General features: G+C 47.7%; 1 protein-coding gene across 2 annotated transcripts in view; it reads right to left on the bottom strand.

The window, feature by feature from the left end:
* The window catches only part of DHX37 (DEAH-box helicase 37), a 36,476-nt gene extending 28,559 nt beyond the window's left edge, over window positions 1-7,917 (bottom strand). Inside the window, exons 1-6 of one of the 2 annotated variants that reach the window (XM_081174457.1) lie at window positions 7,787-7,917; window positions 5,318-5,487; window positions 4,400-4,512; window positions 3,444-3,759; window positions 1,960-2,108; window positions 403-495 (exon numbers count right to left, since the gene is read on the bottom strand). In XM_081174457.1, the coding sequence (XP_081030583.1) occupies window positions 403-495; window positions 1,960-2,108; window positions 3,444-3,759; window positions 4,400-4,512; window positions 5,318-5,487; window positions 7,787-7,883 (938 nt within the window). In that variant the 5' untranslated portion in view covers window positions 7,884-7,917. The remainder of the gene's footprint in view (window positions 1-402; window positions 496-1,959; window positions 2,109-3,443; window positions 3,760-4,399; window positions 4,513-5,317; window positions 5,488-7,786) is intronic. The other variant, XM_081174458.1, reaches the window with a different exon arrangement.
* Window positions 7,918-13,842: the final 5,925 nt, after the last annotated feature.

Below are 13,842 nucleotides of genomic sequence, written 5' to 3'. Positions count from 1 at the left end.
CTTGCCCCATGTTGTTCACAATGTCCCAACTCTACCAGCCAATGACATGCAGTGGAGAAGGGAGAACATGCAGAGTGATTGATGTCAGGATATGGGGTGACTTCATTACTTGGTCAAGGAGCAGGGGAATAATCAGAAGTGGAATGCAGTGAATGAGCAGCTCCACCTTGTGACAGCTCACTTTCCTGAGTTCTGAACACGTCCCAACAGTGGGCTGGCCAACATTTGTTCCCGGTTTCTCAACACCTTTTCTGATGTCATCTGAAGCAGAGGCTTCCCCCAACCATCACTTGGCTGAAGGCACAGACCTTGGCTGGGGCCAAGGGGAGTTGGTAGGCCAAAACACTTGGAGAGAAGGGTAATCTAAAGAACACTTTCTGGAGTCTGTGCAAGTACGCTTACCTATGTGATAAGTTCATCTCCTTTGCAACACGCTGGGACATAGAAATTGCAGCCACACGCCGTGGTTCTGTGATTCCTATGATGCTGCCAGGCCTACAAGAGCAGTGAACAAAAGATTATTACCGTCAGCAAGGAAAGAAAAAAGGAATTGGGGGGGGGGGAGAAGATCATGTTGCAACACAGCCCCTGTTCCTTCAGTTCTACACAGAACTGAGAAGAACCCAAGGGAAGAACTACATTTTATCTTACTAACAGCCTGAACCCAAAGCATGGTGCAGTGGTTAGTGTCAGGTTAGGACCTGGGAGACCAGGGTTCAAATCCCCACTTGGCCATGAAGTTCACAGGGTGGTCTTCAGCCATCAGTGTCTCTTGGCCTAACCTGCCTCACAAGGTTGTGGCAAGGACAAAACAGTGAGGGGGGAGAGGCATGTAAATGCCACTTTGAGATTCTTGGAGGAAGGCTGGGATAGAAATAAAACAGCAACAACTGCTGGCTGACTAGTGCAAATTAATGTTTGAGATTTACCCTCACGGCTGTGACACTCTCACTAACGCACAAAAATGTTGGTAGGTCACAATGCTAAAAGCAGAAGCCGCTACTGGTGAGTTCCACTCTCCAATGCCAGCCTTTGCCCAGCCGAATGCTGCTTCACTACAACCCCCATCAGCTCTAGCCAGTGCGGCCGACGGTCAGGGATGATGGGTGTTGTCATCCACCATCATCTGGTGGGCACTTGGTTGGGCCAGGCTGGTCTAGGCACAGCGATGCTCTGCTTTCTTGCCCTGGACCATGCCCCTCTGCCACCCTTTGCCTGCGCAGTTCCTTTCTGCTTCCGGTGCACAGCCCCAGTCTTCTTTTATCTTTGGCTTCTCCGCTTCTTTCTAACTGCATAACCCCACCAGATATTATTTCCTCTGCTCCCTGCTTTCCAGGCTTATTTTGCCTCAGGTCATTTATAAAAGCAACTGAAACCTTCATAGTGACATACATGTATTTAAAGGTAAGACAGTTCCTGTCCAGACTCAACATCCAAGAGGCACAATAGAAAAAAGAGAAGACAAGAGCAAGTGTTGTGGGCATCTGCTCCTTCACTGGCTGTGCCACTCGCCCTTGCCATGATGCTGTTCCTGGGAGCTGAGGCCAGAGTGTGCCTCCCTTAATCCCTGGGCAACTGCTTCCTGAGCAAAGAAAACATAAGAAGCGGCCTTATGTTTAAGAAAGGTCCACTGAATTCAGTGATGTCTACACTGGTCCTGCATCCTGGCACCTCCTTCGATTTGCAGTCTTCCTGTGTGCAAGATTATAATCCCAACCTAACAGACAACTTTCTTTTCCAGCACAGAGGCTGGGCTACAAACGGGTTTACTAGCTCCCCCTGAACAACTGAAGATTCTGTGCCATCACACCAGCTCAGCCAATCACTGTCAGAGTACAATTACTGTTTTTGGAGGGAACTCCATGGCGAAGGAGAAGGCAACTTGTCAAAGCACCAAAATCTAAGAACAATATTTTTTCCTCTTGCATAAAATAAGTGTTTTTTTAAAAGGTGTAATACCTGGCATATCCTGCTTCATAGAGAAATTGCGGGACTTGCGTGGTCTTCCCACTGCCAGTTTCTCCACATATGATAACAATAGAGTTCTCATTGATGGCTTCCATTATGACTTGTTCTTCGGCAAGGATTGGGAGCTTCAGCCTGGCTTCCTTTCAAAGCAAAGTTACAACTTTACATAGGCAAAGGGTCAAATTACTGATCTAAAATGAATTAAAATGGCACCAAACAATTAATTTAAAGTAACTTCCAGTGGTGTAAGCTTAGGGTGCAGTCTTCTGCATGTTTACACAGATGTATGTCCCACTGTGTTCTGTGGAGCTTCATAATCAGTTAGTGTGTTTAAGGTTGCAGCCCTACGAATCAACATACAAGCAATATCTTACTGCAATGGGAATTTAATCCTCTAAGAAAACCAGTAATCTAGTTTCTTTGTCATGCCCAAGAATTTTAAACACTACCATGGGTAATGTGAGATTTCTGACATTAGGCAAGTGCATAAATCTGAGGTAAAATTCACCTCATTACTTGGCAGAGTGTTACCAAAGGATACACAAGTGGTAAGCTTCCATGGTGAACAGTGGGAGACATATATTAAATGAAATAAACAATAATCATAACCACTTGGTGAAACTGCTGCCTGTCCCATCCTTCAGAGAGGCTTTTTTTTTTAAACTGCTTTCCTGTTTCTCTATATCTCTGCCAGGGGTTCAAGTGTGAAGGGGGAAATTCTCCTCTCTGTGACAAGAAATTTAAGAGGCCAAAGATGGGCATGTTATTCTGAGAGGGTGGGCATAACCACTTGGCAAGCTGGTCTTCAGCATTGTCTGACCATGTAATGAGGAGAATTTCACCTCACATCCGTATGCAGAAGCTGAAAAATTTCCCTCACCATACTGAATGGTGAGACAGGCAAGTTTGAGGGCACGTGATGTAGACACCTTGATAAAGCTAAGCAGGGCCTAGTCTGGTTAGTGCCTGGATGGGAGGCAGTTTGGCAACCCAATGCCCACACCCTGAGCTTCATGATGGACGAATGACAGGATATATATGCACCAATACAGGCAGTAGCCACTGAGGTGCCTTCCAGATCGTGTTGACTACAATTTCCCATCTTTCCAGCTAACTATCCATGCTGACTGGGGCTGATGGGAGCTGGAGTCCAACTACACTTTGGAGGGCACCTGCACTAAATAAATAAAAATGAGCTCTTTAGGTCCAAATTTTGACCTCCTCTGTTCAGCTCCAAAGTCACAAATATCATGTGCCCAAGAACAATTAAATCAAAAGATTCCACGTCTCAAAAACACCCCCAATTTATTGTTAACAGAAATACTAAAAGTCATTTTGTGCGTGGAATCTGCATGCAACTTCTGCAGAGAAAAGTGTCATGAATCTCACATGGGTGACCCACTGTTGTTGCTGCTGCTGCTGCTGCTTGTGATGCAACGGGGTGCATTTTTGGCTTGTTGGCATTCAAAACTGACCTGAATCTCAGGAGATCTGTCCACTGGGATGAACACAGTAGGCCCCAATGATGGCTTGGGAGCATGAAAATGTTGCTTCGGTGTGCTGGGTGGAGATGCAATGGCTTTCTTTGGCTCCTCAGGCAGCAGGATAGTGCTAGGAACCTCTGGGGCTGCCTTTTCTGCCTGCTCTTCTGGCTCCTTTTCCTCCTCCTCTTCCTCCGAGGAAATCTCAGACTCCTCTTCAGACTCCAGTTCAGGTCTGCATCTTTTTCTGTTTGCACCGCCAACGCTTTTAATTTTTTCTGGATGAATGGCACTCACTTCTTGGATTGCCCTGAAACACCCATGTCACATTGACACACGAGACAAGTCCACCCCAAAGCACATCTAAGATCCTCAGATGCAACACAGCAGGGATAAGGAACTATTTTTCTGTCAGGGGCCACAAGCCAAAGCCAAATGTGGATGAAATCGGAGCAAGAAGGGGGTGGAGTCTGCAGCATTGCAGAGTGCTCTCTCTCTGCCACTCCATCACTCACTTTCTTGGCCACCCTGTCTGTTTCTCTAGTCCCCACTCTCTTATTCACACCCTCTGTGCCATCTCTCTCTCATACACAAACTCTTTCTCACTTCACCCGTCTCTTTCTGTCCTTCTCTCTCTGTGTGTGTCCCCACCTCTCTCCACCCTACCCATCCCTCACTTTCTCTCTCTGTTCCCCACCCCTCCAGCTCTCTGCAGCATTTGGAGGGCCATATGGAACGAGGCAGGGACTGCATTCAGCCCCTGGGCTACAGGCTGCCCATCCTGCTTTATAGAACCAGAGACACCAGCTAAGAAGATGCACTCTGAAAGCTGGAGATCTCAAGGGAAGCTACATGGGGAGAACGCCCCACACCTGCTGCGTATCACAAAAAGGCCAAAGAAGGAAAGAGTATGTCCACACTGCAACAAGCTGGACATACCCAGAACTTACCGTTTAGGCTGGTACATCCGGTCCCCCGTCCCTATTTTGGACGTGGTATAAAACATCTTCATCTCGGCCTCGGAAGCCTGGACTTCACTCAGCTTTCTCAGCAACTCCGCTCGCTAGGATTGGAAAGAGTTGTATGAAGCAAGTCTGCCCTAGGAGGCGTTCACACTAGGATAGCACTTTAAACAGTGATGGCTTCCCCCAGAGAACTGTGGGAGCTGTAGTTTGTTAAGGGCGCTGAGAGTTGCTAGGAGACCCCCCTGCATAGAGCTACAGTTCTCAAAAATGGAAGAGGAGAGTTAACTCCTCTTCCCAGGGCACTCTAGGAATTGTAGCTCTGAGATGGGAAGAAGGTCTTCTAACAACTCTCAGCACTCTTGAAAAACTACAGCTCCCCAGATTCTTTGGGGAAAGCCAAGCGGTATCATATGCTTCAAATGTACGGTGTGAATACAGGCCTCGCTAATACTGGGTGGTGTGTAAGATTTCCCTAACAGTTCAAATACAGTGGGAAGCAAAATGAAGAGTGCCTTGTATATGCTGTGATGCCGCAGAACTTCCCTCTCCCTGCAAAAAGTGCAGCAGAGGGAGAGACCGGCAGAGGGGCTCGATTGAGATGCCAGCTCCATTGGGTTCCTCCTCTCCCAGAACTGTTTACATTCTAGCAGGGCATTATTTTAAAAATTGCATCTTTAAGAACCAATACTAGTGTTCGCTTGATTTCCTTTTCCTGCCTTATCCTATTTTTCTTTTATGTTGTGTGATCCTAAAATCGCTGGTCCATCTATCTCAATATTGTTTACACTGACTGGCAGGAGCTCTCCTGGGTTTCAGACAGCGGATACTCCCAGCCCTCCCAAAGGATGCCGCGGGCCACATGTCTCCGTGGTGTTCTCTTGGCCTCCACACTCCAAAACATACCTTTTCCTTCTTTGCTTTCTGTTCCAAAACCTTCTGCAGGATTTTCTTCTGCTTCTTGGTCAGCGGCTTCTTTCCTGGGGCCTTTTCAGAAGTTACTTTTTTATCCTTGGTTTTCTGTGATGGGAGCACCAGGGCGTTACTCTCATCCACCCCTTTTGAAATGGCTTCATCTGGAACAACAGAAAGAAGGGCTTGTTTTGGTCACCACCATATTGAAACGGGGAGTGGGGGACCTGTGGCCTTTCAGACGTTGCTGGGGCTGCAGCATCTGGTGGGACACATGTTCCCCATCCCAGCTTGAAGTATTTTCAGCACAATCTTGTGCATGTTTGCTCCAGTGTGAGCCCTATTCAGCTTAGTGACGAAAGAACATCAGGACAGCCTCCTGGACCAGGTCAGTGGTCCATCTAGTCCAGTATTTTCTCACAGTGACCAGCCAGATTACTGTAGGAAGCACACAAGCAGGACCTGAGCCCAACACCACTCTCCCCTCTTGTAGTTTTCAGCAACTGGTACGCAAAAGCGTAATGCCTCTCAGACTCTGAGATAACTGTGTGTACGACTGCAGTGTTTGAAGGCAGCATCCGTTGTTGGCATCTGTCTGACTCGAGAAACAATGGGGTGCGCCTCTGGGGGTGAAGTCAAACTGTTGTATTAGAGGTCACCCCAAGTGACCTCTCTGGGACACAAGCCTTGGCAGTGTGTATGGTGGTCCTCGGCTGCCCAGACGACAGGACCCCCCTCTCAGCCTCACTGATGTGGTCCAAAGAAAAGCAGAGCAACACGTTTGGCAGCAGCTTGGCTGCAGGAGTTGCTGGAAGGAAGCGTACAAGGCACCATCCAACTATCTTAGGGACTCCACTCTGGATTTGTGTAGTGTTTGCTCCTTAGCCTTTCCTTCTCCTGAAGAAATCCCTCAAGGCAGAGGAGGTTTAGGATCAGTTTCCTTCTCCTAGATGGGCTACCTTCCCAGGCTGACAAGCAGCATCACACCACTTACTTCTGACCTCTTCATGGAAACTTGCAACTGATCCATGTACCATTCACAAGGGCACAGTAGGTCAGCGTGTAAGTGTCTTGGAAAAGTAGACATATGCACAGAACGTGATCAGAGCATCCAAGGGAGCAAAGCATAATTTTTATTCATCATATTTATAACCTACCCTTTCCGCACCACCCCAAAGCCTTTTTACACCACTCTTCAGCCAAAAGGACTCCCAGAGTGAATGACACCAACAGGAACCCTAAGAGGATGCTGTGTCTACGATCCAGCTCAGTATTGTCTGAACTGACTGGCAGCGACTCTTCAACGTTTCAGACAGGGATCTTTCCCAAACCTACCTGGAGATGCAAGGGACTAGACCTGGGACCTTCTGCATAGCACTGAGCTATGAGCCTACCCCAACTATGGACTCTCATGAGAACATAATTAGAGCCCTGCTGGGTCATGTCCACAGCCCGCCTAGTCCAGCATCATTTTCTCCAAGCCCAAAAGAAGAGACCTGGGTAAAACAGCACTCTCTCCTGCAAGCTTACAGAATAAATGCCGTGACAAAAGGGGGGGGGGAATAGACGGAGAGGGAGTTAAGAGAGGGGGGGGGAAGCAAATTCAAGTTATTCAGTCAAACTGAGCTGCTCTCTCAGCAGCCCATAAGAAATGTGTATTCTACTTATAGAACTCATTGCTGCAAGAAGCGAGGGCCACTAGTTTAGACAAATTCATCAGAGAGGGATAAAGGCTATCAGCAGTGATTAGCTATGAAAACTAGATAAACAAAAACAATGTAAGCTACCCTTGGATACCAGATGATGTTTGTGGACTCTTAAAGGCAAGTTCATAAAGGCCCCCTTAAATTTCATGACACCCTAGTCCGGTCAGCTCGGGCCCTCCTGCCACCCCAACCTGCAGGGCCAGGAGTCAGGGGTGATTACAGTGGTACCTTGGGTTACATACACTTCAGGTTACAGACTCCGCTAACCCAGAAATAGTGCTTCAGGTTAAGAACTTTGCTTCAGGATAAGAAGAGAAATTGTGCTCCGGAGGCGTGGTGGCAGCAGGAGGCCCCATTAGCTCAAGTGGTGCTTCAGGTTAAGAACAGTTTCAGGTTAAGAACGGACCTCCGGAACGAATTAAGTATGTAACCCGAGGTACCACTGTATTGTTAATAATAATTTATTACATTTCTAAGCACCCGAGGACCACAGGGTGGTTTGCAATACAAAAACACAAACATATACACCACAGTACCAGCACAAAGCAACCACCACCACGCACCATCCCCAGCTAGCAGGACTCGTGCTCTGGGATGACGGGAGTTGGGGAGCCCGGGGGGGGGGGGGAGACGGCTTCCAAAGGCCAGAATTCTTGAGCCAGCCAAAGGACGCTTTTGTGAGGAAGGCGCCAGGCGAGCCTCCCGGGGGTGGGGCGGGGGGGTCCCCGCTGGCGGGAAAGGGGGTCTTGGGACTCACCGCCCAGCTCCAGCTGCACGGGCTCCGGGGGGCCCGGCGGGGCGCGGCTCTCCGGGCGGCGGGCCTTCCAGTTGCGCCTGGGGCGCGCTCGGCCCATCGGGGAGACTCGGGGCGCGCAGCTCGCCACGCGCACCGCCACCAGCGCCGCGCTTCCGCCTCCTGCGAGGGGCGGGGCCGCCAGTCTCGCGAGAACGTGGGAGGGGCCGCGCCAAGGTCGCCGCTGGAGCGCCCCGGGCGGGATTTCGTGACCACGTGGCGCAGGGTCTTTGGCCATAAAGAGATAGAGCCCAAACCTCTGGTGCCCGAGGCTGCTTGGTTTTCATAGTGCTTGATGAGTCCTTCTCAAACTCTCTTTCTGGCCCCCACTCGCAGAATGAAAAGGTGCTCGCGCCCCACCGAATTCTTCATTGATGAAGCTACGTGGGAAAACACAATTAGGATTGTCCTCAGTATCGCTTGATGCTCTTGATTTCATTTTGAAATGTTATATATCCTTCCTGCCCGCGGACTGTCTCGCCAGAGTGGTGCATGCTCTGGTTATCTCCCGCTTGGACTACTGCAATGCACTCTACGTGGGGCTACCTTGGAAGGTGACCCGGAAACTACAACTAATCCAGAATGCGGCAGCTAGACTGGTGACTGGCCGCCGAGACCATATAACACCGGTCTTGAAAGAGCTACATTGGCTCCCAGTACGTTTCCGAGCACAATTCAAAGTGTTGGTGCTGACCTTGAAAGCCCTAAACGGCCTTGGTCCTGTATACCTGAAGGAGCGTCTCCACCCCCATCATTCTGCCCGGACGCTGAGGTCCAGCGCCGAGGGCCTTCTGGCGTTTCCCTCATTGCGAGAAGCAAAGCTACAGGGAACCAGGCAGAGGGCCTTCTCAGTGGTGGCGCCCGCCCTGTGGAACGCCCTCCCACCAGATGTCAAGGAAATAAGCATCTATCCTATTTTTAAAAGACATCTGAAGGCAGCCCTGTTTAGGGAAGTTTTTTACGTTTAACAGACCACTGTATTTTAATATTTTGTTGGAAGCCGCCCAGAGTGGCTGGGGAAACCCAGCCAGATGGGCGAGGTATAAATCATCATACCATTTCCTGCAAATCATGTATCTATATCTATAGGTATACACAATGCTACTCTGAAATGCTACTCTGAAATTTGCCACCCACTCTTGCCCCACCCTATGAGAACCACTTTAGTTTAACCATACAGTATTTCTGTAGCAGAATAGAGAAATCTCTAAACAAGCAAACATCAAGAAATATCACAATTATTAGGAATAGTCAAATGTAAATACTTTTTGGGGGGGCTTGTGTATATGTAGGACAGAATTCAGCAAATATATTTTGACAATGAGTTCATATCCTTGCTCAGAAGTAACAGAGTGGTCCTATAAACCCTGTCTGCTGAGAAGCATGAGCTGTTGAATTCAATGAGTGACTCCCAGGTAAGTTAAGGTTGCAGCCTAAGCCCCAGTGTGTTCAATCAATAACTGCAATCCTAGCCCCCTTCAATTTGGAATAAGCCTCATTTAATTCAATAGGATTTACTTCTGAGTAGACATGGTAGGATTGCACTAGCAAAGGTATACACTCTGTTCTTCTATACATGTAGACAAGCAATCTTTCCCCTTTACTTTTGACTCTTCATAATCATTGTGAGTGGTTTGTCTTGTACACACTTTTAGGATTGTGAGCCTCAATGATCAATAAAGTACTATAAAAGATAATCTGAGAACTTCCAGACAACCTGCTATCACAGGCATGTGCAGGAGAGCTCAGACACCTCCTAATGTTTAGAAAAACCAGGGATCAAGCCAGAGAAAGACACGAGCAGAATAAAAAAGCTGGAATGGATCTGGAATAAATGTGCTTCTTCCTGTGTCTGTCTCTAGAAGTCGTGGCTGGGGGGGGTGGATAGTGGTGGTCGTAAGGGAGGACAAAACTGTACATTCACCCCAGCCTTTTTATGCTGCCTGCATCTGTCTCATGGCTCTGTCTCCCTCCAAACTCTGCTCACCACCTTTTGTGAAAAGAGATCTGTGGTGGTTAGGGGCTGTGTTTTATAGTTCACAAGCAAGGAGGACTCATTCTGCCCTTGGCCCTCTGCTTAGCTTGATACAAGTCTTTTCTTCTGCAGGAAAAAAAATCTCGTTTTGGTTACCTCCTCGCTTTTTTTGTCATCCCCACCCCACTAATGAAATGTGCTGTGCACACCTATGCCTATTATTTATTTTGAGCATTTGCCCTGATTTGTTCATAGGAAGGCTTGACAGTGAGGTTGTGTCCAGCAAGTTATTATCGTGTCACTTTTCTTACTGGAAAAAGCCCAACCTTGTGAAGATGCAGGTTTGTCCTGCAAGAACTCTAAATAAAAATGTAATTGTGCAACCTGAATGTGTCAGCATGTGATTGAAACCCACTAGAAAATAACAAGAATCTGAAAGTGCCTTCTGAGGTGAAGGGGCTTTGTACTGAGAGTTAGCTGTTAGCCACTGTGATTTGCATCTCTAGTGGGAATGCCGCTTACGGCTGCAATCCAGAGCACACTAGGAATAAGCAGTCATTTAAAGATTATTATTTTATTTACTTATTTGTATACAATATGCTGCCCTTCATCATCATGCGGTCTTGACTATGCTACCACTCAGTGGATTTGACTGACCGAACCCAAAGGGTGCTCATCAATGGTTCCTCTTCATCCTGGAGAAGAGTGACTAGTGGGGTGCCACAGGGTTCTGTCTTGGGCCCGGTCTTATTCAACATCTTTATCAACGGCTTGGATGATGGACTCAAGGGCATCCTGATCTAATTTGCAGATGACACCAAACTGGGAGGGGTGACTAACACCCCAGAGGACAGGATCACACTTCAAAACGACCTTGACAGATTAGAGAACTGGGCAAAAACAAACAAGATGAATTTTAACAGGGAGAAATGTAAAGTATTGCACTTGGGTAAAAAAAATGAGAGGCACAAATACAAGATGGGTGACACCTGGCTTGAGAGCAGTACATGTGAAAAGGATCTAGGAGTCTTGGTTGACCACAAACTTGACATGAGCCAACAGTGTGACGCAGCAGCTAAAAAAGCCAATGCAATTCTGGGCTGCATCAATAGGAGTATAGCATCTAGATCAAGGGAAGTAATAGTGCCACTGTATTCCGCTCTGGTCAGACCTCACCTGGAGTACTGTGTCCAGTTCTGGGCACCACAGTTCAAGAAGGACACTGACAAACTGGAACGTGTTCAGAGGAGGGCAACCAAAATGGTCAAAGGCCTGGAAACGATGCCTTATGAGGAACGCCTAAGGGAGCTGGGCATGTTTAGCCTGGAGAAGAGAAGGTTAAGGGGTGATATGATAGCCATGTTCAAATATAGAAAAGGATGTCACATAGAGAAGGGAGAAAGGTTGTTTTCTGCTGCTCCAGAGAAGCGGACATGGAGCAATGGATCCAAACTACAAGAAAGAAGATTCCACCTAAACATTAGGAAGAACTTCCTGACAGTAAGAGCTGTTTGACAGTGGAATTTGCTGCCAAGGAGTGTGGTGGAGTCTCCTGCTTTGGAGGTCTTTAAGCAGAGGCTTGACAACCATATGTCAGGAGTGCTCTGATGGTGTTTCCTGCTTGGCAGGGGGTTGGACTCGATGGCCCTTGTGGTCTCTTCCAACTCTATGATTCTATGATCAAGCAATTTCTGGGTGGGTCAGTAAAGTATCATCCTACCCTTATAAAGGTAAAGGTACCCCTGCCCGTACAGGCCAGTCGTGTCCGACTCTAGGGTTACGCGCTCATCTCGTTTAAGAGGCCGGGAGTCAGCGCTGTCCGAAGACACTTCCGGGTCACGTGGCCAGCGTGACGAAGCTGCTCTGGCGAGCCGGTACCAGCGCCGCACACGGAAACGCCATTTACCTTCCCGCTATAAAGCGGTACCTATTTATCTACTTGCACTTAGGGGTGCTTTCGAACTGCTAGGTGGGCAGGAGCTGGGACCAAACGACGGGAGCTCACCCCGCCGCGGGGATTTGAACCACCGACCATACGATCGGCAAGTCCTAGGCACTGAGGTTTTACCCACAGCGCCATCCACGTCCCTTTCCTACCCTTATACTGTAGATCCAATCGATCACCACACTCTGCAGATACCGTCTCATCAGGTCTCTTCCACACAATGTAGGAGTCAGGTGTTTAGTGCTGTGGCGCCTGATTTTTGGAATTCCCTCCCCTTGAATTTTAGACAAGTGAAGTCTCTTGTATTTTTGGCACCTACTAAAGACCTTCCACTTCCAGCAAGCCTTTTAAGTGGAGAGCTTTCTCAGTCTCCACTTGTGCTGGAATGGTTTTTAATATGTTTTTATCACCTTTTCCCACTCTGGGCTCCTTTGTGAGGAAGGGCAGGATATAAATTTAATAAATTAACAAGCATCAACCATTTCCCCCCAACCAGCCAATATTGCAAAAATTAATATATAAGGTACTGCCTTTATGATGTCTACATCTGCAAAAGTCCTGGATGAAGAGGCAAGTTCTATTTTTGTTCAAATTTTAGTTGCCATTTTGACGCCACGGTCCTGGTTCCTAAGGAGGAACAAATGCCTTTGCACTTTGCCTACACCCTACCCATCTGTCAAAGGTTGCTCTGGGAGTGGGGAAGGTTAGATGGTAGGTAACTACCTGGCAAATCCTATTCTGCTGCAATAATGGTTACTCCTTGATGGGGAAGCAGCATAAAACTCAAGGTGCAGACACCCCAAGCCTCCTGCAACTTTAGCTTTCTGAGTGATCTGGTGTTAACAAGGATGCAGACATAACCATTCCTACAGCCTCCAAAATTATGGTTTGGAGAACCTATAAAAGAGAAAAATTGAATAGTTACCTAATGCAGACAAAGATTTGGGTGAGTGATTATGGCATAAGGTGGTTATAAGGTAGTGCAGGAGAGCAAACCACTTTCCTTGCACAAAGGAAGCATTTCTTTCAAATAGTTCCTTATTTATAAAATTCATAAATGGGGGGGGGGGGAGAATGATGAGTTGTGTGTGGAAAGAGAGAATGATAAGTTGTCATTGCAGAGACTGGTTAAAAGGAAATGGCCAGGTTCAAAGGTTCTGTATCTTGGATTACCAGAAGCTGGATAATACATATAGCATCCAGCTAAGTAGACCCACTGAAATTAATGAACCTAAGTTAAAGGTAAAGGGACCCCTGACCGTTAGGTCCAGTCGTGGCCGACTCTGGGGTTGCGGCGCTCATCTCGCTTTACTGGCTGAGGGAGCCTGCATACAGCTTCCGGGTCATGTGGCCAGCATGACTAAGCCGCTTCTGGCAAACCAGAGCAGTGCGCCGTTTATCTTCCCGCCGGAGCGGTACCTATTTATCTACTTGCACTTTGACATGCTTTCGAACTGCTAGGTTGGCAGAAGCAGGGACTCAACAATGGGAGCTCAGTTATGCCCATATTCTGAGAAGGACTAACGCTGGATACAACCCAAAACAGATTGGTGGTAGCTACTGCCATCCCATTTAGCTTGTGAGTTTTGAGGGAAACTGTATGGCCAATGAGGGCTGGGCCAGATAGACATGATCTGACCTCCACAAGGAACAGAATCTGTCTCTCAAAAAATCAAGTTCTAGGATGCTACTAATCTAGTGTGTGGCTTGTTGTTTTTATACCAAGGATGAGAGAAACACAATAACCCTTGTGTTGTGTCTTAAAAGTCTCAGAGGACCTTCTCCACAAAGCCCACATGTGGCAAAGGATTCTGGAACTTGTTCTATGTTGCATATTAATGCAAAGCAGGCACTAGACCTGTTGTGCTCAATTCCTTTTCTTGCCATCAAGAAAGAGCCATCAAGAAATGCACCAGACTCTCCTGCAACTAGACACTGTGAAGGAAGGTCAATGATGGGCATTGGTCACCTGTCACCTAATAATGCCCACCTTTACTGATGAATCCATGATAAGCTTACGAAGTGCCCCGGGGTTCTCTTCAATGCATCCCCAAAATCATGGGAATAAAATCTTCCAAGACCAACCACTGCATTGCAAAG

Source organism: Podarcis bocagei, assembly GCF_964188305.1.
Source record: "Podarcis bocagei genome assembly, chromosome: 16".
NCBI classification, from domain to species: Eukaryota; Metazoa; Chordata; class Lepidosauria; order Squamata; family Lacertidae; genus Podarcis; species Podarcis bocagei.
This window is presented reverse-complemented; position numbering and strand designations above follow the sequence as displayed.